Source organism: Choloepus didactylus, chromosome 5 (assembly GCF_015220235.1).
Source record: "Choloepus didactylus isolate mChoDid1 chromosome 5, mChoDid1.pri, whole genome shotgun sequence".
NCBI lineage: Eukaryota > Metazoa > Chordata > Mammalia > Pilosa > Megalonychidae > Choloepus > Choloepus didactylus.
Genome location: NC_051311.1, coordinates 166,826,827 through 166,854,778, shown reverse-complemented (window position 1 = coordinate 166,854,778; position 27,952 = coordinate 166,826,827). Strand labels below are relative to the sequence as shown.

The 27,952-nt window shown below is 38.1% G+C and overlaps 1 protein-coding gene across 2 annotated transcripts in view; it reads right to left on the bottom strand.

The window, feature by feature from the left end:
* Window positions 1–5,437: 5,437 nt before the first annotated feature.
* Window positions 5,438–27,952, bottom strand: part of LOC119534680 (zinc finger protein 596-like) — a 53,734-nt gene continuing 31,219 nt past the window's right edge. The window contains exons 2-6 of one of the 2 annotated variants that reach the window (XM_037837302.1): window positions 11,941–12,026; window positions 10,193–10,319; window positions 9,317–9,412; window positions 8,727–8,806; window positions 5,438–8,278 (exon numbers count right to left, since the gene is read on the bottom strand). In XM_037837302.1, coding sequence (XP_037693230.1) covers window positions 6,827–8,278; window positions 8,727–8,806; window positions 9,317–9,412; window positions 10,193–10,319; window positions 11,941–11,952 — 1,767 coding nt within the window. In that variant the 5' untranslated portion in view covers window positions 11,953–12,026 and the 3' untranslated portion in view covers window positions 5,438–6,826. The remainder of the gene's footprint in view (window positions 8,279–8,726; window positions 8,807–9,316; window positions 9,413–10,192; window positions 10,320–11,940; window positions 12,027–27,952) is intronic. The other variant, XM_037837303.1, reaches the window with a different exon arrangement.

Sequence of the window (27,952 nt, the reverse complement as noted above, 5' to 3'; positions counted from 1 at the left end):
GGAAATGTCTTCAAGACCTTGTACTGTACAATGTCACGTCTTAGACCTTACACCAAAAGTAAAAGCAACAAAAGAAAAAAATAGACAAATGGGAACTCCTCAAACTTAAAAGCTTCTGTACCTCAAAGAAATTTGTCAAAAAGGTTAAGAGGCAGCCAACTCAAGTGCAAAAATATGTGGAAGCCACATATCTGACAAAAGACTCAACAATAGTACAGACAGCCCAATTATAAAATGGGCAAAAAGATATGAAAAGATACTTCTCAGAAGATGAAATACAAATGACCAAAAAAACACATAAAAAAATGTTCATCTTCACTAGCTATTAGGGAGATGCAAATTAAGACCACAATGAGATAATCATCTCACACCAATTAGATTGGCTGCCATTAAACAAACAAGAAACCATAAATGCTGGAGAGGATGTGGAGAAATTGGAACTCTTATTCATTCTTGGTAGGACTGTATAATGAATGGTAGAGCCATTCTGGGAGACAGTCTGGTGGTTCCTTAGAAAACTATATATAGAGGTACCCTTCAATCCAGCAATTTCACTTCTTGGTATATTCCTGAAAGATCTGAAAGCAGAAGCATGAACAGATATTTGCACATCAATGTTCACAGCAGCATTATTCGCAATTGCCAAGAAATGGAAACCATCCAAATGTCCTTCAGGTGATAAGTAGATAAATAAAATGTGGTATATACAAATGATGGAATACTATGTAGCAGTAAGAAGGAACAAGGTCGTGAAACATATGACAACATGGATGGACCTTAAAGACATCATGCTGAGTGAAATAAGCCAGGCACAAAAAGAGAGATATTGTATGTTATCACTAATGTGAACTCTCTGGAAAATGTAAAATTAATGGTTTATATTGTAGGATGTAGGGGACCTAGCGATTGACAGCAAATAGTGACGGGGGAACAATAATAAGAACAGATAAGTTATGGAGGGTAAACTTAATGTTATGGAAATGCTCAGGAACTTTTGTTTGTTAATTTCTGGGGGTATTGTAGAAAACAGTTTGCAGAAATGTTTTAAATTGTTTTTCTTATTCCTTTGTTGGGTTATAGTCTCTTTTCTTGTGGTAGGGTAGGAACATGTTTGAAGCAAGGTAGTTATTTTAGAGTACATATTTTTTTCTTATTCCTTTGTTTTGGTTTTGTTTGAAATGTTGTTTTTTTTTTTAATTTTTTGATAAAGTTAAAAAAATAAACAGGGATACAAGTGCTGGAGAAAATGTGGAGAGAGGGATGTACCTATTCACTGTTGGTGGGGAAGTAGAATGGTACAGCCCGTCTGGAGGCAGTGTGGTGGTTCCACAGAAAGCTAAGTATGGGTGTCCTATATGGTCCTGTAACCCTGTTATTGGTTGTATACTGGGAGGAACTGAGAGCAAGGAAACAACTGGGCATCTGTACATGGTTTGTGGCGATAGTATTCATGATTTTCAATGGATAGAGGTGGTCTAAGGGTATATCAACTGATAATCCAGATGAACTGTGGTATATACACACAATGGAATATTGAATGGCAGCAAGAAAGAATGAATTTGACATATGCAACTAGGTGAATGGGACCTTGGGGACAGTATGTTGAGTGAAATAAGCCAGAAATGAAAAGACAAACATTGTAATGCCTAATGTGGACTAACAATAACGTGCACACTCTGAGAACTGGATCTGGGAGCATGGGTTATCAGAGGAAGTCTTACAGTAAAGGTTCCTGGATTGTAAGTTCTTACAACAGTCATTTATTCATAAGTTGTAACAGTTCTTTCTAAATTCTGAGATGCTGAGCCATTCGTGTGTGACCTGGTCAGTCCCTAGAGCTTTGGGTGTCTGTATAGTACCCGGGCCTCAGAGCCAGAATTTGGCAGCTGTGAATGTTGGCATTGTCCCATGGAGCAACTGTTAAAGAAGCTGAAAAGGGGATCTGAATTTGGAGATATGAACGAAAAGGACTTGGTTGGGATTGGGGCAGATAAGACTGAAGGGTAGAGGATGATATTAGCTGTGTTTTAAAACCTTGGCTTCCATGTGGGACCAAAGGAAAAGATGTTTATTTGTTGCAAAATGTATATTTTCTGTAGCACAGTTTATAATTCAACTTGCATGATCAGTTTACTCAAATACCATAATTACATGGCACCTTGAATAGGAAAAGAGGTTGGTTTGTATGGCTTAGCATGAAGTCCTGATACATCCCAGAGTAATTTGGGCAGACAATAAATGTATCTGCAATGCCCCCTTCAGGGACTGGGGGGAAATGTGGAAATAATAAACTTCACCAACTGTGGAATTCCTAATATTCTTAGAAGCATTGGGAACTACCAATTTAGCAGGCCAAGCCCTTGATCTTGGGACTTGCCTTATGAAGCTTGATAATGCAAAGTAGAGGCTAAGCCTACTTATAATTGAGCCTGCGAGTCACCCCAAAAACCTCTTTTGTTGCTCCGATGTGGCCTCTCTAAGCCAACTTTGCAGGTAAACTCATTGCCCTCCCCCCTACATGGGACGTGACTCCTAGGGGTGTAAATCTCCCTGGCAATATGGGACATGACTCCCTGGGATGAGCCTGGTCTTGGCACCAAGGGATTGTGAAAGCCTTCTTGATCAAGAGGGAAGAAAAATGAAACAAAGTTTCAGTGGCTAAGAGATTTCAAATGGAGTACAGAGTTCATTCTGGAGGCAACTGTCATGCATTATATAGCTATCCCTTTTTAGTTCTTAGTTTATTAAAGTAGCTAGAAGGAAACATCAGGAACCGTTGAACTGCAATACAATATCCTTGATTCTTCAAAATGATTGTGTAACTAACTATATTCATGTGGTGTGAATGTAAGATTTTGAAACCTATATGGCCCACACTCCCTCTATCCTGTGTATGGACAAATGAGCAGAAAAAATGGGGACAAAAATTACATGAATAACAGGGATGGGAGCAGTATGGAATGCCTTAAGTGTTCTTTTATTACTCTATTATTTTTTGGAGTAATGAAAATGTTCAAAAATTGTGGTGATGAATGCACAACTATATGACGACACTGAAAAACTGTACTTTGGATGATTGTGTGATATGTGAATATACTTCAGTAAAATTACATTTAAAATGTCTCTGCCTTTTATCTTCTGATAGAGTGCTGGTAAACTAAGACCCACCTTGAATGGGTGGGGTCACAGCTCATCCTTTCACTTTTTTAAATTTTCACTTATCTCAAGATATTACCTGTTTTTTGATTTCCTCCTTGACCAACTGGTTTTTAATTTTCACATATTTGTGAATTTTCCTTGTATTATTGAATTCTAGCTTCATTCTACTGTTCACAGATGGTACTTTGTATGCTATCAGAATAAATTACAGAGACTTGTTTTTGATACAAAATGTGGTCAACCCATCATCCATGAGCACTTGAAAGAAATGGGTATTCTGCTGTTGGGTGAAGTGTTCCATGTATTTCTGTTAGGTCTTGCTGACCTATAGTATTTTTCAAGTTCTCTATTCATGTTTATTCTATGGCTTGTTGAAAGTGGTATTTTGAAGTTTCCTAAAAATATTGTTGAACCATCTATTTCTCCCTTCATATACATCAATGTTTGCTTCATATATTCTGGGCTTTGTTAGGTGCATATATGTTACATTTTCCTGAGGGATTGACCCTTTTAACAATATATATTGCCTTTCTTTTTCCCTAAGAAGTTTTTAACCAAGTGCATTTTGTCTGCTAATAATGTAGCAACCCTCACTCTCTTTTGGTTATAACTGACATGGAATTTTCCCCAACTTTTCACTTACAACTAATTGTACATTTGAATTTAAAGTGAATCTCTTGAAAACATCTTATGCTTGTGCCATGATTTTTTAAGACTCCATTCTCAAAATCTCTTTTGACTGGAGAGTTTATCCATTTACATTTAAAGTAACTATTATAAGGCAGAACTTACATCTGGACATCTACCTGTGGGATTTTAGAGCACAAATCCCCAGATTCAGTGAGCACCAGTTGCATGAAAGGGAGCATCTGGTATCCTACAGGGCCTTGGTGAAAACTGAAAGGATTACCAAAAGCTCTCAGGTTGTCCTGGAGTTAGAAATCTTTGTCATATTCTGTGTTCTAGGTATTCAGAAACCTTACCCAGACACTGCCCAATGACAGGAATATTATCAAATGGAAGTGGTAAATTCAGAACTCTGCTTTTCCAGATCCCAAGTGCCATGCTTGGATGAGGATTGGCAGAGGTGCCCATCAAATACGAGCCTATTGCAAAACCAGAAGTCCCTTCCTTCTAGGCACTGAAATCCAAAGGACACTGACTCATGGATGTCCCACCAAATGCTCAGTGCTGGGGTCACTTAATGGTCAGTTGAGCTTAAAGTATCTGGCATCCATTGGGCTGCAGCCAGTTTCCCTTGCCTCAAGCATATTGTATAGCACCTCTGGCACTGGAAAACATGCCCAATGGGCTGAACTGTGAGTGTTCCTAATAACCCTGGAATGCTTGGACCTAAGTACTCTGATGTAACTATTTACTGCCTCATGGGGGAACCCATCACCAATGGCTTAGACTGGTCAGTTTCATGGGTGAAATGTGATTGTAGAATCAAATATTCTCTAGTGTAGTGAAGGGACCACCTTTTGAAATAATTGGTGGTGTGGAAAGTCATCATTTATGTTACATATATGCATATGGCAAAGTTCATCTTATGATGGATATTTTTGTAATGACAGCAAATAAGGGCTACACCAAACTGCCATTCACACCTAATGAGGCTTGAGATCCTGGTGGGAAACAGGCTGAGGATGATCCCTTCCTGTAGGATGAGGATAATGGACTTAACCTCAGTGACATTCATGAACTAGCTTAATTTCCCATGAATTCTTCCACTGCTGGGTGGATCCACCACTGAACTGAACATGTAAATTCTCACATGAAATTATGGCCCCAGGAACATAGATTCCCTCTCTCAATAAGTTTCTAGGGTATAGGAATTGAATTTTACTTTTAATTTGGACCCTGTGACATTCCTAACACTAATAATGACCTATAGTTTTCTTTTGCAAATTTAATAGTGGTTTCTATATACGGAAACATGTCATCTGCAGTTTCCTTTCATCTCCCCAAGTTTTCTGCTTTTTCTTTCCATTCTGACTTATTACATTATATAAGTCCCTATTATGTCTATAGATAATGGAGGTTATGACAGAAGACAACCTTTTCTTAGTCTATATCCAGGGTAAATCAACCAGTCTTTCAATATTGATAAAACATTAGGTGTAGTAATGAGAAAAGAAATTCTTCTAGTGTCCCAATTTTAATAGGAAAGAATTCAGACTTTTTAAATTATGAAGTTAGCTGAAGAGTTTTCATACATGCATGCTCTGGATAATTTATCCAAAACTAATTGCAAAGACTTGATTCCCACATCTGAATCATAATGGCATTGCCGATGGGCCCTATAGATTTTCAAATCTATTACCTCTTTGATTATTAAGATGATTATTTCAGTGGGTTCTGATTAATAATCCATAATGGGCAATTAGAGAGGAATTGGGAACTATGTGGTTCTCCACTTGAAGCAGTGAACTACTGTGTGCAGAACCCTCTAACACAATGATAAATACTGCAGTTAATGAGATGAAATATTGTTCCCTGTAAGACTTGAAACAAAGCAAACATTTCTGTTCCTAACCTTCATTTATTTAATCACTGACCCAAAAAATGTTCATCACTCATCCATTAGAAACAACCATAGAAGCATACTCATTTACCCTATTAGAATACCAAATCACAGACCTCACATTCTATGCCCTAACCTATAGCATTTCCACCACTCATCTCTATATAACTCAGCCACCAGGTATGTAATAATTTGCCCAATCCTATTAAATACATACCCCCACAAAGACACTATCTCATGCTCACAACCTTCCCAAATTCCAAATAAATGATTTCTCATGATTTTACATCTAATACATTCTCCAACATGAAACTGAAATTTCTGGATCTAACCCAAGTGGTTTCACCATCCTAATAAAAACTTTTCCCTCTCATTTCATCATTCCTAAGTTGAATTTTATTTGAGCACAGCAAGGCTTGTGTTTCATTGAATGACAGTGCACAATAATTACAGACTTAGTGTTTCATTCCTATGGAGTCCACTTATTTTATTTAAAGAATAAATTATAAATTAGGTCACTCATATTGAGTACAAATAATTTCTCACATGTAATTTCTCTGGCTTGCATATCAGTTAGAGTGGTAGATGGGGACTCTCCACTTCCATAAGATTTATCTTGTGACTTCTCATATCAAATCATCTACTAAGTGCTTTTCTACATAGATGGAATTCATAGTTTCTCTCCTGTATGAATTTATGTTAACTGAAATTGTACTGAACACAAAAGGCACTACCATATTGATTATGAACATACTGTTTCTTCAGTCTATCACTTCTCCGGTGTGTTTGAAGGTTAAAGCTATGGTTGAAATCTCTTCCATATTCAAAACCTGTAGTGTGACAATTCTCATCTCATTTAAGGTCAAGATATTGACTAAAGCCTTTCACATATTGATGATACTCACAGCATTTCTCTCGAATTTGATTAATTTCACGTTGCCTAAGAACTGAAAAATTAAGGTTTTCCCATGTAGATGACATTCTTATGGCTTCTGCCCATTAAGTATTCTCTCAAGTTACCTGAAGGCAGAACTAGAAGAAAAGCTTTTCCACATAGATGACATTCATGGGGTTTCATGACACTGTGTTCTCAGATTGTCTGTAGAAAAATACATGAGGACTTTCCCACACATATGGCATTCATAGGTTTTCTGTGTGTGTTCTCTGATGTCGTCTAAGTTGAGAATAATGACTGAAGGCTTTCCCACATGTATGGCATGCATAGGGTTTTTCACCACTGTGTGTTCTCTCATGTTCTCTGAGACGAGAAGACTGCCTGAAGGTTTTTCCACATAGATGACACTCATGGGGTTTCTCTCCAGTGTGAGTTCTCTCATGCTGTCTGAGGGCAGAACTATGACGGAAGGCTTTCCCACATCTATGGCATGAGTACGGTTTCTCGCCACTGTGTGTTTTCTCATGTTCTCTAAGAGTAGAAGATTGCCTGAAGGTCTTCCCACATAGATGGCATTCATAGGGTTTCTCTCCAGTGTGAGTTCTCTCATGTTGTCGGAGGGAAAAACAACGAATGAATGCTTTCCCACAGGTATTGCATTTATAGGGTTTGTCCCCAGTGTGAGTTCTCTCATGTCCTCTGAGAGAAGAACAACAAATGAAAGCTTTTCCACATGTATGGCATTCATATGGCTTCTCTCCAGTGTGTGTTCTCTCATGTTTCCTTAGACGAGAATTTTGACCAAAGGTTTTTCCACATAGATTGCATTCAAAGGGTTTCTCTCCAGTGTGAGTTCTCTCATGTTGTCTGAGAGTAGAACTATGACGAAACACTTTCCCACATGTATGACATGCATAGGGTTTCTCTCCACTGTGTGTTCTTTCATGGTCTCTAAGGCTAGAAGACTGTGTGAAGGTTTTCCCACATAGGTGACACTCATGGGGTTTCTCTCCAGTGTGAATTCTCTCATGTACTCTGAGGGCAGAACTATGACGGAAGGCTTTCCCACATGTATGGCATTCATACGGTTTTTCTCCTGTGTGTGTTCTCTCGTGTTGTCTAAGATTAGAATGTTCACTGAAGGCTTTCCCACATAGATGGCATTCATGGGTTTTCTCTCCAGTGTGAGTTCTCTCATGTTTTTGAAGATTACAAGATTGCCTGAAGGTTTTTCCACATAGATTACATTCATAGGGCTTCTCTCCAGTGTGAGTTCGCTCATGTTTTCTGAGGTCAGAACAATCAAAGAAGGCTTTCCCACATGTATGGCATTCATAGGGTTTCTCTCCACTGTGTTTTCTCTCATGTAGTCTAAGATAAGAATATTGACTAAAGGCTTTCCCACATAGATGACATTCATGGGGTTTCTCTAGAGTTTGAGTTCCACTGCACTGTCGGTGGCCAGAACTCTTAGTAAACACTTTAGAACTTTGATGGCATTCATCTGATTTACTTCTAGTATGAATCTGCCTATGCTTAGAAGATAACTGATCACTGAGGAGTTTTCCAAGTGGTTTGCTTAAATATGGTTTCTTTCCCATGGAAATTAATCCATGTTGAGTCACTGTGGCTCTGAGAGTGGAATCTTCCAGCAAATAATTACATTGAAAGGAATTCCTTTGAGTGCGAGATATCTGCTGTGGAAATTAGATGAGAGACTGTCAAACATGTATTCATATACATACATTTCATTTCCCTACATGTTAATTCTCAACTAACCCTTCAGTGATAGTCTCCGATTAAAATCTTCCCCACGTAAGTTTCATACACAAATTATTCACCTTCATTAACAGAGATTTCTCCATATTACCACCCAAATTGCAGAGATATCTGATCAATTTTGACCTTCATGATGTTTCCAAATTTATGTATGTGAACCATGTTCATGCAATCATATTTTTATAAGAACTCAGCTTAGAGTTTTGTGTTCAGTTTACTTTTTCCTAAATTCAAACTCACAGATTTTTGCTGGATTAACATTGAACCCTAACATTAATTATGGCTAGGTGATTGTACTGCATTCCCAATTTATTCAACCTTCAGGTATTTATTTGGAAAATTAGGGTTCACATCAATGAAGCTTACCAATGACATGTTAGAAGTGCCATTCCTGCAGGAAAGTTCCATGACTATCATTTCTTGCTTTTTACAGGCACTTTTTCTGCCTATAACGGGGGAAAATACACAATAAATTGTTAGGGTAGCATTATAGGAATGAAAACCTTGGAAAGTCCCAAATATCCTTGTCAGTATATTTCAAACATTGACTTGGCTGGGAAAAATATCAAATTAAGGAATATTCTAGGCAAAAGGAAACATTATATAGAACATTAACAGAAAAGATTTTCAAGATTAAAATATAAGAAAAATTAAAAGTTGGGAGATCAGGAAGGTAAAGAGGGAAAATCTTACAAGAGTAAGACAAGAAGAAGGCTCCTTATGTGAAACTAATTCCAACAGTACATGAATATCTCTTTCCCAAAGTCAGACACTTGAATAGGGCTTGGTAAGTGTATAGGATAATGACCACATACGATGAAAGTTTCCCAAATATCCTTGTGTACATTTCAGAAATCATCATTCACTTAAAGAAATTTGAAGCTGACATTTCCAAGGACCTAATCACTGACTGATGAAGCTCCTCCACTACTGACGAACAGGTTCCTAGAGCTCACCTTGACTCTGGTTTTGGAGAAATCCCCTTCCTTCTCTCCACACTTCCTTTCCTTGTGCCAATTGGGACAGCACATCTGATTTGCAGACCTGACATCCTGTTTGTAAGAAAACAGATACCTGGATTTTGAAGTGTTAACACTGCATTATCAATTCCATTGCAGGCTACAGAAAAAAAACAAGCATTGAAGGTCAGCAAGGCAAAAGTACAGAAGTACTTGGAACACACAACACTGACCATAGTTAACCAGGAAAGGGCAACTCTTGACCTTGTTCTCATTACAGTGGGGACCTTGCACTGTACAAGGTCAAAGACTGGAGAATCCTTCATATTCTAAATGGAGAAAACTTGTATGTTTCCACAGTTGTTATCATTTTCAAAAATGGAGTCCAATAAGCATAAACTCCACTAAGACAATCTAAAATATTTGAGGAAAATGATACATGTGGTATTTTTACTATTGTGTTCTGAAGCTACAGTATAGCACTAGAGCAGAATAATTATTTCAAAATGTTTATTCACTTATTTATTCAAAAAAATACTGCTTGACTTACCACCACTACACTGAACATTGGTGATTGAGATTCAAGAAAGTCTGAAGTTGTGGTCAAGAAGTTTAAATTCTATGGAGGTGAATTAGATGTATGTAACATGACAGAACACATATTTCATTTAGATGGTTATGGGTGATAAAATAAAATAAATATATTAATATAAAAAACAAAAATATAAAGATATAAAAATTTCATACAGTAGAGAAGCTGACTTAGATACTTAAATAGATGATATATGATAGGTATGATATCTATATACGTAGATAGATTGTAGTAGATCAATTAGACAGATATCAAAGACAGATAAATTTTCAGGAACTCACCCACTGAGACAAGATGATTGATATTCTCCAGCATCACTTCTCTGAACAGCTTTCTCTGGGATGTGTCTAGCAATGCCCACTCTTCCTGGGTGAAGTCTACAGCAACATCTCTGAAGGTCATTAACTCCTAACATTACAGAAATTTGGGTTCACACAAGGCCATCCTTACCAAAGTCCAGAGAGTGATAATCAGAACGACAGCAATAAAGTACAGACTGTGTATATAAAACTGAAAGTGTTTTTAGAGTTCCAGTAAGATCACTTTCAATGCTGAACTGCTGTCTGCCTTTCAGATACATTCACAGAACCACAGACATTTTGAATACATACAACTCCATTGTAAAGGAGTATCACATGACACATGGAGTGACATACATCTGGAAATTTCCCAAGACTTTAATTATGACTTTCTGATGCTGTTCATACTTGCTCTAGAGCATCTGTAACTAAAATCTTATTTTCCATCAATTTTAGATAAATTTAGAGATTCATTATAAGGCAAGGAATATCCAGGAGTTGTCACTTTAAAAAAATGACTAGAGTTAGATTATTCCTGTATATGGATGACCTCACTTTGTGTCATTTATAAAATTGTTTAACATTATGTTATGCATTTAAACAGATCCAATGCACTAATGAGTGAGGCGCCATCTAAATTCAATTCACTGGTCTATTCAATGAAGTGGCAGGGAATTTTGAAGCAATATCTAGAATTCTACAAAACTAAACAGGTTTCATACAGAACTCTGGATCAGTAAATGCTGCCTTCCTCAATTCTAAATAACTCAGTTGTTTGTGATGTTAAGTACAGCTAGCTCAGGATTGAAAGTCAGGGACCCTTGAGACATTTGTACTGAAAGATGGTCCTAGTTGACTATTCCTGTGGTAGGAGACCTCCCATTCCCAACATTTTCTGGGGCCTACAACACCAGTTTTCATTGTCCCTCTCATCATCCCCTCTGTCTGCTCAAGATTCAAAGAAGCCCCTTCGTTGCTTCTGGTCTCTTTAAATCTGCAAAAAAATTCACAGTGCCATAAACTGTATTCTACTAAAGGGAAGAATACTTCCTATATATTGCATCCATTTAAAAATCTGAATAAAGTTGATTTACAAAAATTAAGTTTGGAAATTGGGAACAATTGAAAGGAAAATTTTAGTTTACTTTTTTGAATGTTTCAAAATGTGCAAATATATTCTATCAACACTTACATGGAACTGAAATTGGGGAAAATAAATGAACAATTCCTCATTTCCTTTTATTTCCTAACCTTCTCTTGTGCTCTGGTCAACAATGCACAGTCATACCCCAGCAGCTGTAAAACTGGATTGACTGAATGCATCTGCTGAAATATCACCTTCCCTACTGTTAACTTCAACTCTTATCCATCTCTATTACCTATGTTCACCACAAGCCTAAGCAAACTTCGGGCACTGACATGATCCATGAGTGCATTATTTCTCCAATGAGGCCACGGGTTGGGTGAGAAAAAGAAAACGTCTCTCATTTCTTCAGGGAATACACAATCCTAATGGAGGCTGGAGCAAACTACTGTAATGTTGGGAAGGAGATTACTTACTGATGAGCCACAAACTTACCATAACCATTCTAGAGTCCAGATAAACTAAAGTGAAGCCCAGATCCTTGGCTAGCTCATGAATGGACTCAGAAATTATACCAATAGCAGAAACCTTCCCATCTGCTGACAACAGTGGTCTAATTTCAGATAAAGAATAATCTCTTACTCACCCATGGCTGCATTGTCAATTGCTCAGTTTACAACAGTCTTCCTTTGGATTTTCACTCACAACCAGACAGGCAGTAGGTGAGCAAAGCTGAGAAAGGAGATAGAAACCTTCAGACTCAAGTCTTGAGAACGATTTCCAGACTCATCTAACAGTGAACCTCAAACCCTTCACCTGGGAGTAAAATCTGTACAATCAACAGAAATATGAAGGGCACTCCAAGAGAAAAAGGAAGAGGTCTCTTTTCTCCCAGGGTCAAGATATAGGAGATCCTGGCTTCTCTAGCAAATAACAAAGATATGAATACCTTCATATTACAGATAAGAACATAAAAATCACTGAATTTTATTTTCAATTATCCCATGGTGTTCAGAAACTTTTAATTCCCTCCCTGATTCCAAAACTTAGGAATTCCTGACCCAGGGCTCATCTAGTATTAGGTCTCCAGACTAGAGGAAGCCATCTGAAATTTCTTAGATATAATTATGCTTGGTGTATGTACCAGCACTGGTTCTCCAACATCCATCCCTGTCCTCTGGACTCTCTTTCCCTCCCTGCTCTAACCACCTGCACCTGCCCTTCTGGATACACCTGTCCTAAATCATCTTGGTTCTTTCACATGTGATGTATAACAATAACTCTCTCAACACTGAGTATTAGATCTCACTCCAATGGATTTGGATATCAATGAAGAAACAATATATTTATTTATGGGGGAGATCCAGTCAAGGACTTAATTGATTTGGAGGGATCAATGGCAACCCTTATGCAAATCTAATCATGAAAATCCCATGCATCAGAAAACAGAAGTATATAGGTCATAATGTCATTGTCATGTCCCCAAATCCTCATAGGATTAGGAAGCTTAGAAGATGTAGAATAAAGAGATTTGGGGAAAAAACCTATTTGCTCACATATTTTTATGAGGGGGTAGCTGAAAGCTTTTTCATATATTAATCATTAGCTGTGATATCTAACATTTCATTATTTATATATATGAATGGATGTGTATAAAGTAAATCTCTCCTCAAAAACACAATAATTACATGCACTTCACAGACAAATAATGACAATGATTCATAAACAGAGGTTATATTAACTTACTGGTACCTGAAGTCCAGGGAAAAAATGGTTATATTAAATAAACATGAAGAATTGCAATTTTTGAAAATTTTAATCCTCAAACTAACTCTGATGATGAAGGTTGTTCTGGAGAACAAAATTTCTGATGTCCTTGTATTTACCTTATCAGCCAATAAACATCTGAGCACTTGCAAATCTGCCCCCATGGGAGTGACTAATTACCTGTCTTGTCCATTACTATATCTGACAAAACACATTACTGAGCTATTACTTTAGGTCGAAATATGATCACGATTCCTACTTTTTGCAGACATATCTTGATAATTGAATCATTCAGCCACATTCTATAATCACTTCAAGTCCCGTAGTTTTTAATCTCACATTCACATTTTATTTCAGCAGACAGGATTAAACAATCAGATGAATGATGTAATTTGACAAAAATCTCTACAATCATTCCTGCACTCATATCCATTAGTTATTCTTTCTTCTCTCCTACTGATGGGGCAAATTACTCCAATGGAATTCCTGTCTCTCTTATTTCTTCAGAAACTATATGTGATTAAAATTGAAGTCTTCACCAGCAACCTCACTTCTTATCACAGTCAATTCTTTCATCACTTAAACTTTTTCTCTTCTATTTTGAAACAAAATGCCCCTGTACCAATTTCATATTTTATGCCTAATATCACAATCAAACTGCACGAGCACTTCTACCCTTTCCTCACACTGCTTCAAATGATGACTTCCTACTTATAGGATCATGCCATCTGCAAACAGTGGAAGTTTTACATGTTCCTTTCTAATTTGGATGGCTTTTATTTATTTTTGTTGCCTAAATGCCCTAGCTAGGGACTTCCAGTATAATGCTGAATAACAATGATAACAAAGGGCATTCTTGTCTTGTTCCAGAGCTCAGAAGGAAAGCTTTCCGCCTTTCACCATTTAGTGTGATGTTAGCTGTGGGTTTTTCATCTGTGCCCTTTATTAGGTTCAGGAAGTTTCTTCCTATTCCTATCTTTCTAAGCGTTTTTATCAAGAAAAGGTGCTTAAGTTTGTCAAATCTTTTTCTGCATAAATCCAAAATGGAAAGAAAGAAGTAAAACTTTTCCTCTTTGCAGATGCCACGATCCTATATGTAAAGTCCCCCAAAACTAGAACAAAGCAAGTAGAGCTAATAAACAAGTTCATCAAAGTGGGAAGATACAAGATTAACATAGAAAAATTAGTGTTTCTATACACTAGTAATGAGCAATCTGAGGAGGAAATTAAGGAAAAAAATCCATTTAGAATAGTGTGCTGGTTTGGATGTATTATGTTCCCCCAAAACACCAAGTTCTTTAATTCAATCTTATGGGGGCAGACGTGTAAGTGTGGATTAGGTTGGAATCTTTGGATTATGTTGTTTCCATGGAGATGTGACCCACCCAACTGTATGTAATAACTCTGATTAGGTAACTTCCATGAAGGTGTGGCCCTGTCCCTTCAGCATGAGCCTTGATTAGTTTACTAGAGTCATATAAAAGAGCTGACAAACAGAAGGGGTTCAGTGCTGCAGCTGCAACAGACATTTTGAAGAAAGCCATTGAAAGCTGATGCTAACATTTTGAGTATGCCATTTTGAAATGCAACCTGGGAACAAGCAGACGCCAGCCATGCAACTTCCAAGCTAACAGAGGTTTTCAGGATGCCAATGGCCCTTATCCAGCGAAGGTACCCTATTGCTGATGCCATACCTTGGACACTTTACGGCCTTAAGACTGTAACTCTGTAACCAAATAAAACCCCTTTATAAAAGCCAATCTGGGGCAGGGCAAGATGGCAGAATGGTGAGGTGTGTCTCTTAGTTACTCCTCTGGGGCCGCTGCTAGATAGCCAGGAACTGTGTGGAACAGAGTCCACAGAGGAATATGAGTTTGGACACAGGGCACACAACAGTCTACAGCACATGGACTGGCTGAGAACAACGAAATCTATAAGTTCTCACAGCCAGGAGGCTCATGCCCCTCCCTGCCTGGTACAACTGACTGTTTTGCAGCTAGTCTCCCAAGGACTGAGGGGCTGTTCCTGCTGGGAACCAGGAAGAAGAATTGCAGTTGCAGCACTGATTAACAAACTCAGACTGTTGAACAGAAACTCCAACCAAAGATAACCTAAGACCAGACACTGGAGAATCTGGGAGCAGTCAACCCAGCAGAGAGGAGATAGGGCTAGCAAAAACAGTAGGAAAAAAACAAAAACAAAAAGACTTTTGGAGTAGGGATGAACAAAAAATGGAGAAGGGCTGGGCTCAAAGAGAAACAGGCAGATTTGTAAAACATAGGAGCCAGGGCCCTTCTCTGAAAAGCCAGTTGTTCTGGTTTCATGTTTCCCACTCAACTGCCTTCTCTTTTTGTGTTTCAATAGCCCATCAGAACTGCAAGGATGGAATTAAAGGGCTTGTCTGGGAGAACTAAAGGCTCCATACCTCCTCACACTGGTGGGGGAGCGGCGGGCTGGCAAGCACCACCTGCTGGACAGCATAGGAAAAGCACAGAGTCTAGAGGCCCCACAGGAGAGTCTCCATACCATCCTCCTGAGTCCTGGGCCTCTCTGGATTGGGTAAACCTGACTGAGGTTGACCATATCTGAGGAGATGCTCACACAAAAAGGCTACATAGAGGCGGGGGAGAAAACAGAAAAATGAGAGGTGAAAAACTCTGATCAACTGAAAAGAATCTAAGAGGTCTAGAATAAGCTGAACTGAACACCAGTGTCAGAACAAAGCCAACTACATGAAAACCCTAGGTAAAAGAGTGACAATGAGCTTCAAAATAAACTAATCAAGAAAGTCAGATGCCTAGACAGCTTAAGATAATAAGCAATACTAGAAAACATGAAAACATGGACCATTAGGAACAAACTAATAGTTCAACCAAGATATAGGAGTTGAAGCAATTATTGCTAAATCAATTCAATGAACTGAAGGAAGAACTAATTGGAGATGTTCAAACAAAGCTAAATTAATTCAGAAATCAAGTCAATGAACTGAGGGAAGACATAGCAAAAGAGATGAGGATACAAGGAGGACACTGGATGACCATAAGGAAGAATTCCTAAACTTGAAAAAAAATGGCAGAACTTATGGGAATGAAGGGCATAATGGAGGAGATGAAAAAGAAAATGGAGGGATACAAGAGTAGATTTGAACAGGCAGAAGAAAGTATCAGTGAACTGGAAGACCAGACATCTGAATTCACACACACAAAAGAACAGATGGTGAAAAAAATGGAAAAATACCAGCAGGGTCTTAGGGAACTGAGTGGCAACATGAAGCGTACGAATATACGTGTTATGGGTGTCCCAGAGGGAGAAGAGAGGGGAAAACAAGCAGAAAGAATAATAAACAAAATACTCACTGAAAATTTCCCAACTCTTATGAAAGACAGAAAATTATAGATTCAAGAAGTACAGCAGTACACCAAACAGAAGAGATCCCAATAAACCTACTCCAAGACACTTACTCATCAGATTGTCCAATGTCAAAGACAGAGAATTCTGAAAGCAACAAGAGAAAAGCAATCCACCACATACAGAAGCTTGATAAGACTATGTACAGATTTTTCTGCAGAAACTATGGAGGCGAGAAGACAGTGGTATGATATATTTAAGATACTGAAAAACTGCCAACCAAGAATTCTAAATCCAGCAAAAATGGCTTCAAAAATGAGGGAGAGATTAAAATATTTTAACACGGACACCGAGAGAGTGTGTGAATAAGACGCCAGCGCTCCAAGAAATACAAAAGGGAGTGCTACAAGTTGATAGGAAAACACAGGAGAGATAGGTTTGGAGAACAGTGTAGAAATGAAGATCATCAGAAAGGGTAAAAGGAGAGAGAGGAAAAAATAAGACATGACATATAAAATCCGAAAGACAAAAGGTAGAAGAAAGTATTGCCCTTACAGTAAGAACACTAAATGTTAATGGATTAAACTCCCCAACAAAAAGACATAGACTGGCAGGATGGATTTAAAACCAGGACCCATTTATATGCTGTCTACAAGAAACTCACCTTAGACACAAGGACAAAAATAGACTGAAACTTAAAGGTTGGAAAAAGATATTTCATGCAAACAGCAACCAGAAAAAAGCAGGAGTAGCTACATTAATATCAAATTAGACTTCAAAAGTAAAACAACTAAAAGAGACAAGGAAGGACACTATATATTAATAAGAGTCAATTCATCAAGAAAACATAACAATCATAAATATTTATGCACTAAGCCAGAGTGACACAAAATTCATGAGGCAAACACTGATCAAATTGAAAGGAGAAGTAGATAACTCTCCAATAGTCGGAGACGTCAATACACTGCTCTCATCAATGGATATAACATCTAGACAGAAGATCAATAAGGAAACAGAGATGTTATATTGTATAACAAATGAACTAGACTTGACAGACATTTATAGAACACTACATCCCACAACAGCAGAATACATATTTTTATTAAGTGCTCATGGAACATTCTCTGGGATAGACCACATGCTGGGTCACAAAGCAAGTCTCAATAAATTTAAAAATACTGATACTATAAAAAGTACTTTCTCAGATCATAATGGAATGAAGTTGGAAGTAAATAACAGGCAGAAGACTGTAAAATTCACAAATATATGGAGACCAAACAACACACTCTTAGAAAACTGGTGGGTAAAGGAAGAAATTACAGGAGAAATTAGTAAATACCTCAAGGCAAATGACAACGAAAATACAACATATCAAAATGTATGGGATGCAACAAAGGTGGTGCTGAGAGGGAAATTTATTGCCCTAAATGCCTATATTAAAAGAGAAGAGAGATCAAAAATTTAGGAATTAACTGTTCACCTGGCAGAACAAGAGAAAGAACAGCAAACTAACCACACAGCAAACAGAAGGAAAGAAATAAAGATTAGAGCAGAAATAAATGAAATTGAGAATACAGAAACAATAGACTCATCAAAACTAGAAGATGGTTCTTTGAGAAAAATCAACAAAATTGATGGAACCCTACCTAGGCTAACAACGACAATGAAAAGAGAGCAGATGCAAATAAATGCAATCAGAAATGGGAAGGGAAAAATAATTACTGACCCTGCAGAAATAAAGGAGATAATGAGAAGATACTATGAGCAGCTATATGCTAACTAGACAACTTAGACAAAATGAACAACTTCCTAGAAAAGTATAAACAACCAACAGTGACTCAAGAATACATGAGCTCAATAAACCAATCACAAGTAAAAAGATAAAGCCAGTCATCAAGCTCCCAAAAAAGAAAAGCCCAGGACCAGATGGTTTCACATGTGTATTCTACTAGGCATTCAAGAAAGAATTAGCACCAATCCTGCTCAAACTCTCTAAAAAAACTGAAGAGGGAAAGCTACCAACTCATTCTATGAAGCCAATATCACCCTAATACCAAAATCAAAGACACTACAAAGAAAGAAAATTATAGACCAATCTCTTTAATGAATATAGACGCAAACATCCACAACAAAACACTCGCAAATCGAATCCAGCAGCAAATTAAAAGACCACATGGGGTTTATTCCAGGTATGCAAGGCTAGTTCAACACACAAAAATCAATTAATGTAATACACCACATCAATAAATCACAGCAGAAGAACCACATGATCATCTTGATCGATGCAGAAAAGGCACTTGACAAAATTCTACATCCTCTCTTGATGAAAACACTTCAAAGGATAGGAATAGAAGGGAATTTTCTCAATATGATAAAGGCAATATAAGAAAAACCCACAGCCAACATCATACTCAATGGGGAGAGACTGAAAGCTTTCCCTCGAAGATCAGGAACAAGATAGGGATGTCCACTGTCACCATTGTTATTCAACATTGTGCTGGAAGTTCTAGCTAGAGCAATTAGGCAAGGAAAAGAAATAAAAGGCATATAAATTTGAGAGAAAGAAGTAAAACTTTCACTCTTTGCAGATGATATGATTCTATATGTAGAAAATCCAGAAAAATCTACAGCAAAGCTATTAGAACTAATCAGTGAATACAGCAAAGTGAGAGGCTACAAGATCAACACACAAAAATGTGTAATGTTCTTATACACAAGTAATGTGCAACAAGAGGAAGAAATCAAGAAAAAATTCCATTTACAAAAGGAACCAAAAGAATCAAGTATTTAGGAATCAACTTAATGAATCAACTTAATGAAGGCCACAAAAGACCTATACAAAGAAAACTATGAGAAACTGCTAAAAGAAATTGAACAGGAGCTAAAAAAAAAAAAAAAAAAAAAAGGAAAAACATACCACATACTGTGACACATACACATGATGGAATATTACGCTCTAAGACAGAACAAAGACATGGAACATACTATAACATGGATGAGCTGTGAGGACATTATGCTGAGCGAAGTTAGAAACAAAAAGACAAATGCTGTATGTTCTAATATGAATGAAAATTAATAAACAAACTTTGAGTTAAAAGCTGATAACACAGGCTACCAGGAGATAGAGGGTAGAGATCAGACATCTGATGCTGAAGGACTACAGAATGTTCAGCAGGATTGATTGTATAGATCCAGAAATAGCTTAATACTGTGTGACGGTAGCACAATATTGTAACTACACTGAACAAAGATGTCCATGAGTAAAGCAGAAAAAGGTGGGCTAGGGGCATGAATGACACCTGAGGTAAAGATAGAAGATAAAGACTGGGACTGTTTAACTTAGCAAAAACTGGAGTGGTCAAGGATTGTGACTAAACATACAAATATAAAACTGTTGTTGCATGTGGGAGAACAAAAGAATGTCAAAAATGCAGAGTGTTGGAAAGCGGGGATGGTATTTCGGAGGAATATAATCAAAGCAAACTGGAGTCTATGGTCAACAGTAACACTGTACTATACTGCTAGTAAATGTAACAGAGGCAATATATCAAAGCTAAATTTGTATGAGAGGAGAATACAAGGGAGGGATATGGGGTTCTTGCTAGTGATGTTTCTGACCCTACTATTGTATTGTATATTTTTTTTAATTATCTTTTTTATTATTCATTAAAAAACTTTTTTTGTAGTAATCAATATGTTCAAGTGCTGATTGTGGTGATAAATGTACAACTGTATGATGATACATGAACTGATGGTACATGGAATAATTATATGGTTTGTGAATATAGCTCTATAAAATTGTATGGAAAAATATAAACAGGGATAAAAGTGCTGGAGAAAACATGGAGAGAAGGATGTATATATTTACTGTTGGTTAGTAGGTAGAATACTATAGCCTTTTGGGAGGACAATGTGGTGGTTCTACACAAAGCTAAGTATGTGGGTGCTATAAGGTCCTGCAACCTCATTAGGTGGCACTTACTTGGAGGATCTGAGAGCAGAGACATGAATGGACATGTGCACACTGGAGTTTATGGAGAGAGTATGCGTGATTTGCAATGAGTGGAGGTGGCCTAAGAGTACATTGACTGAGGAACAGAATGGTGAACTGTTGTGTGTGTATACAATGCAATATTGAGCAACTGTGAGAAGGAGTGAAGCTGTGAGACATGCAATGAGGTGAATGGAACCTGTAGACAGCATTTTGAGTGAACTACACCAGAATCAAAGGGAAACACTTTAATGTCTCACCAATATGGAGTAACTACAATGTGTAAACCCAGAATTGAACCTTAGAGCACAGCTTATCAGGGGAACACTACTGGAATGGTTCCTAGATTGTAAGCTCTTACAGCACTCACATCTATTCCTGAATGGTAATGGCTATCTCCAGATTCTGAGACACTGATCCCTTTGTGTATAACCTGATTGATCCCTGGAACTCTGGGTATCTGTGTGACACCTGAAACTCAGAGCTAGAACTCTAATATGAATGTCAGTATTAGAACACATAGCAACTGTTCAAAAAGCTGAACAAGAGACCAAACTTCAACTAGAGATATGAATGAAGCAGATGTGGTTAGGACTAGGGCAAATCAGGCAAAAGGGTAAAGGACAATACTGACTGCATTTTTAAAACTTCAAATTCTATGTGAGACCAAGGAAAGGGATGGTTAGTTGGTGCAAGAGGTGTATTTCCTAAACAACTAAACTTGTGCAGTTCCTTCAAAAACCGTAATTACATGGAACTTTTAATAGGAATTGAGACCTGGTAGGTTTGCAAAGGTTAGTGTGAAATAGCAACACATCCCAAAGTAATTTGGGCAGAGAATAAAAATATATATGCAGAGTCCCCCTGAGGAGGTGGGGGAAAATGCAGAGGTGTTGGGCTTCCTCACCTGAACTGTTGTTAACATTCTCACAAATATTTAGGACTGATGGTTTGATGTGCCAAGCCCTGTATCACAGGACTTGCTCTTATGAGGCCCATTACTGCAAAGCAGAGGCTAAACCTGCTTATAACTGTGCCTAAGAGTCTCCCCCTAATTACCTCTTTGTTGCTCAGATGTAGCCTTCTCTCTCTTGCTAAGCCAACTTGGCAGGTGAACTCACTGCCCTCCCCCCATGTGGGATCTGATTCCCAGGCATGCAAATCTCCCTGACAACATGGGATATGACTCCCGGGGCTGAATCTGGACCTGACACCATGGGATTGAGAACATCTTCTTGACCAAAAGGATGCAAAATGAAATGAAACAAAGTTTCAGTGGCTGAGAGATTCCAAATGGAGTAGAGATCACTCTGGTGGGCATTCTTATACACTATACAGATAACCCTTTTTAGGTTTTAGTGCAGTGAAATAGCTAGAAATAAATACCTGAAACTATCAAACTACAACCCAGTAGCCTTGACTCTTGAAGACAATTATACAGCAATGCAGCTTACAAGGGGTGACAGTGTGATTGTGAAAGCCTTGTGGATCACAGTCTTTTATAGTGTATGGACAGATGAGTAGAAAAATGGTGACAAGAAACTAAATGAAAAATAAGGTGGGGGGATGATTTGGGTGTTCTTTTTTACTTTTACTTTTTATTCTTTTTTTCACTTTTTTCTGGTACAAGGAAAATGTTTAAAAATTAGGGGTGATGAATGCACAATTATATTATGGTACTTAAACAACTGATTGTACACTTTGAATGACTGTATAGTATGTGAATATATCTCAATAAAAATAATTTTTAAAAAAGCCAATCCATTTCCGGTATTTTGCATAAATGGCAGTATTAGCAAACTGGAACAAACAGAAACCAAAAGACTCAAATATCTAGGAATAAATTTAGCCAATTACATAAAGAACTTATACAAAGAAAACAATAAAACACTGGAAAAAGAAATCAAGGAAGACCTAAATAAATGGAAGGGCATACTATGCTCATGGACTGGAAGACTAAATATAGTTAAGATGTGAATTCTACACAAAATGATTTATAGATACAACGCAATACCAGTGAAAATCCCAACAGTGTTCTTTGCAGAAATAGATAAGTCAAATATATTTGGAATGGTGGAATGCCCCAAATTCTTAATATCTTAAAGAAAAATGAAGTCGGAGGTCTCACACTACCTGACTTTAATACACATTGCAAAGCTACAGTGGTCACAGCAGCATGGTACTGGCGTAAAGAGACATATTCCGACCAATGGAATTGAGAGTTCAGAAATAGACCCTCCCATCCATGGACAATTGATTTTTGACACGGCAGCCAAATATGCTCCACTGGGACAGAGCAGCCTCAACAAACGGTGCTTGGGGAACTGGACATACATATCCAAAAGAACGAAAGAAGACCCCTTTCTCCAACCTAATACAAAAAAATTAACTCAAAATGGACCAAATACCTAACCATTAGCACAAAGACCATAAAATTCTTAGAAGAAAAGGTAGAGAAATATCTTAAAGATCTTGTAATAGGAGGTGATTTCCTCAATCTTACACCCAAAGTACAAGCAATTAAAGAAGAAAGAATCTCACCATCCCAAAGATTGTTCTGAGGGCAGAGAAGATCCAGGCAGCTGGGATAGTAAGAAAAACACTTCAGCTGAAACAGCCTGGAGCAAATACTACCTGCATTAAGTAATACAAAACAGCACCCAGGAGGAGGAGGAGGTCTATTTCCAAAGGGAAAGTGGAGGCATTCATTTAAACTCCTGTAAACTGTAAATGGGGAATTCTTATGACCTCTAGCAAGCACAAGTCCAGGAAAAGAAGCTCCAGCTCCACACAGGGTTGGGTAAATCAGGAACCCACACTTCCCATTGGCCTCAGGCTGATCTTCTTGATCAGAAGACCACCAGCCAAAGCAGAACCAATTTGCAGATAGTGAGAGGTGACTCTTGCCTTGGTTTGTTTTGGTTAGCTCCTAACAATCAAGAAAATCTCATTTCATTAGCTAGGTACAAACTTAAGGAAGAGACAGCTCAAGAACTAAATCCCAAAGTTAACATTATAAATTATTAAAATGTACAGTATGCAACAAGATTACAAGACAAAGAAATGGGATATGATGGACCATCCAGTGGAACAAGATTAAAATCCAGAAACTATCAACAAAGAAGACCACAGTTGGTACTTAGTGGAGTCAGACTTTAAAATAATAATGCTTCATTTTCATGCATATACATTTTTAAAATGGAGTTATTTCTCTAAGTTCTCAGGGGTATTACCGAGGGCTGTGTGATGCACGCAATTTTTATGACTATTAATCAAAATTGCTCAATAGCTTTCCAAAGCCTTGTGCCAACTGACGCTATCTGCAAGGTACAAAATACAGCTTCACCACAGTGTAGTGGAGCACTGGCTAGTGTAAAAAAATAATAATAATAATGCTGATTATGCTCAAGGAGATAAAAGAAAACATGGAGAAAGAAGTAAAGGATATGAGGAAACAATGAATGAATTTAGGAATATCTCCAGAGAAACACTAGAGTTGAAGAACACAACTGAAATGAAAAGTTCTCTATACAGTTTCAATAGCAGATCAGAGGTAACAAAAGAAAGAATAAATAAAAAAGAACAGACAATGCCTAAGAGACTTGTGGGACACAAGTGTATCAATATATGCATCATGGGAGTCACAGGAGAAGAAACTGGCAGGAGGATTATTCAATGAAATAATGGCAAAAAAAATTATGCAAATTTAACAAAGGACAAGACTATGAGATTCAAGAATCTCAACAAACCTCAGAAAGTATAAACTCACTGATAACCATACCCAGACACATAGTAATCACATGGTCTAATGCCAAAGTCAAGGAGAATGCCCTGAGAGCAGCAAAAGAAAAGCAACAAGTTACATACAAAGGGATTCCAATAAAATGAACTTCGAATTTATTTTCAGAAACCAAGGACACAAGAAGGCACTAGTATGAAATATTTAAAGGGATGAAAGGAAACAATTTCCAACCAACAAATTTATACATAGCAAGAGTTCCTTTCAAAAACGAAGAAACCATAAAAGGTGTGGCAGTGGTGGGATTTGAACCCATGCCACTAAATGACTGGAGACTATATCCAGCACCTTAGACCATCAACAATACTACATCATGGGGTTGTATGCACAACTACGTGATGATATGGTGAGCCAGTGATTATGTACTTCAAACAGATTGTTTGATGTGACTATATCGCAATAAAACTGCATGAAAAATGAGGAAGAGATTAACACATTCCCATATAAAAGCTGAGGGAGTTAATTACCACTAGATCTGCTCTATCACCAAGGCTAAAGGAACATCTTCAAATTGAAAGGAAAGGACACTACACAGTGGATCAAAGCAACATAACACTATAACAACCTTTAGTAAAGGTAATATGGGTAATTTAAAATGCCAGCACTACTGTGTTTTTTGTATGCAACTCCACATCTTACTATTTACATGTACTAAGAAGCAGATTCATAAAATAGCAATGAAAAATACATGGTTTTGGGCTTACAATGCACAAAGGAATAATTTGTAACAAGTACAAAACTGCGTGGCTGGAGAACAGTGTTTTTGTATGATATTGAATAGAAACTGGCCTCTAATGTAAGTTTAGGAAGTTAAATTTTAGCCCAATGCAAACCACAAAGAAAACACATGTAAAATATGTTCAGAGGACGGAAAAAGATGGCAACATAGAGAGGACTGAAAGCTGGTTTGTCACCCTGGAACATTAAAGAACCAGGAACAACTAGAAAATAATCTGGAATAACTGCTGAAGGACAAACATGACTGTCCACTCATCATACACCAGCCTTAATTGGGAGGAATGCCTGAGATCACAGCATAAAATCTGTAAGTAAAAGCTGTGGACACAAGCCAGGAGCATCCATCCCCATGGCCTGAACTGCAAAGCCACGCTGTGCTAGAGAGCAGCACTCTCCGAGCAAGCGAATATAGCTCAGCTGAGCTCCAACTGGGGTTTCAATTAACAAATATGAACTGCTCAATACAAGCTACAAATCCCCAACAAGCAGACAGAGGCTTCTGGTGATGACTGACTAGGGAGAGCAGGAGGGTAGCCCTGGACTGGCCCTGAAGGGGGCTTTTGGCCCTTTTTTGGCTCAGTGGAGAAAGTCTCAGCCATTTTCAGTTCCCAGCATTCTGACCCAGACAAGCATGAAGATAGCACAGGCAGAGAGACTATTCAAATGTAAATGACCTCCCCCTATGGGGTGCATCTTCCCTAAAAGGAAGAAGGTGGTGCAAAGCTCTACTACCTGCCTTCCATTCAGAGCCAGACCCCAGAGACTGGGGGAAAACAACCACCAAACATACCTTCTTACACCAGTCTGGAGCTATAGGCTGAAAGGCACCATCTGCTGGGCAGAAAAGCACAGTGACTTGAGGCCTCTCAGGGTGTGTCAATCTTCTAAGACAACCTCAGGGAAACCAGATACTATTGCCTCCTTCCAAGATCTGAGCCCGTTCTGGTTTGGGAAAACTCACTGGGGTAACCAAGGAAACCAGATGCTTAGACAACAGAAAACAGAAAAAAATGAAGTTATGGCCCAGTCAAAGGAACAAACTTATACTTCAACTGAGATACAGGAATTTAAACTAATGCTAACTCAATTCAAAAAGTTTAGGGAAGATATGGCAAAAGAGATGAAGCATATAATGAAAATACTGGGCATACATAAGGTAAAAATTGAAAGTTCAAAATAAAACCTGGCAGAATCTATGGAAATGAAAGGCACAACACAAGAGATGAAAGACTCAATGGAAACATAAAACAACAGATCTCAAGAGGCAGAAAAATACACTCAGGAACTGGAGAACAAGATGGTTGGAAGCCTACACACAAAAGAACAGATAGAGAAAAGAATGGAAAAATATGAGCAACGTCTCCAGGAACAGAAGGACAGCACAAAATGCAGGAATGTACATGTCACAGGTGTCACGGAAGAAGAAAACAGAAAACGTGCAGAAACAATAATAGAGGAAACAATCACTGAAAATTTCCCGTCTCTTATGAAAGACATAAAATTATGGATGCAAGAAGTGCAGTGTATCCCAAACAGAATAGTTCTGAATACACCTATGCCATTTCTCAAACTACCTGACTTTAATACATACTGCAAAGCTACAGTGGTCACAGCAGCATGGTACTGGCATAAAGAGACATATTCTAACCAAGAAGAAAGAATCTCACCATCCCAAAGATTGTTCTGAGGGCAGAGAAGATCCAGGCAGCTGGGATAGTAAGAAAAACACTGAGCTGAAGCAGCCTGGAGCAAATACTACCTGCATTAAGTAATACAAAACAGCACCCAGGAGGAGGAGGAGATAATCAGATTATTAAACATCATAGATAAAGAGAGAATCCTGAAAGCAGCAAGAGAAAAGCGATCCACCACATATAAAGGAAGCTTGGTAAGACGGTGTGGATTTCTCAATAGAAACTACAGACGCAAGAAGGAAGTGGGGTGATATATTTAATATACTGAAAGAGAAAAACCACCAAGAATCCTATATCCAGCAGAACTGTCCTTCAAATATGAGGGAAAGCTTAAATATTCTCTGACAAACAGACAATGAGAGAGTTTGTGAAGAAGATACCTGCTCTACAGGAAACATCAAAGGAAGCACAGCAGACAGAAAGGAAAAGACAGGAGTGAGAGCTTCAGAAAACAATTTTGGGAGATAGCACATCAATGTAAGTACACTGAACAAAGATGACTGTGAGTATGGTTGAAAGAGGATGGTTAGGGGCATGTGGGACACCAGAAGGAAAGAGGAAAGATAAAGACTGGGACTGTATAAACCAGTGAAACCTAGGGTGCTCAATGACTGTAATAAAAGGTAACAAATATGCTTTTACATGAGGTATGTACTAGTTTGCTAATGCTGCTGGAATACAAAACACCATGAACGGATCGGCTTCTATAAAGGGGGTTTATTTGGTTACACAGTTACAGTCTTAAGGCCATACAGTGTCCATGGTAAGTCATCAACAGTCGAGCACCTTCACTGGAGGATGGCCAACGGTGTCCAGAAAACCGGTTAGCTGGGAAGGCACGTGGCTGGCCATCTGCTCCAGAGTTCTCATTTCAAAATGGCTTTCTCCTAGAACGTTTCTCTTTAGGCTGCAGTTCCTCAAAAATGTCACTCTTAGTTGCTCTTGGGCACTTTTTCCTCTCTTGGCTTCTCCAGAGAAAAAGTCTGCTTTCAATGGCCATCTCCAAACTGTCTCTCAGCTGCAGCTACTCTCTCAGCTCCTGTGCATTCTTCAAAGTGTCCCTCTTGGCTGTAGCTCCTCTTCAAATTGTCACTCATAGCTGCACTGAGTTCCTTCTGTTTGTCAGCTAATTTATATGGCTCCAGTGATTTAATTCAGACCCACCCTGAATGGATGGGGAAACACCTCCATGGAAATTATCCAGAGTCATCACCCACAGTTGGGTGGGGTGCATCTCCATGGAAACACTCAAAGAATTACAATCTAATCAACACTGATACGTCTGCTTACACAAGATTACATCAAAGATAATGGTGTTTTG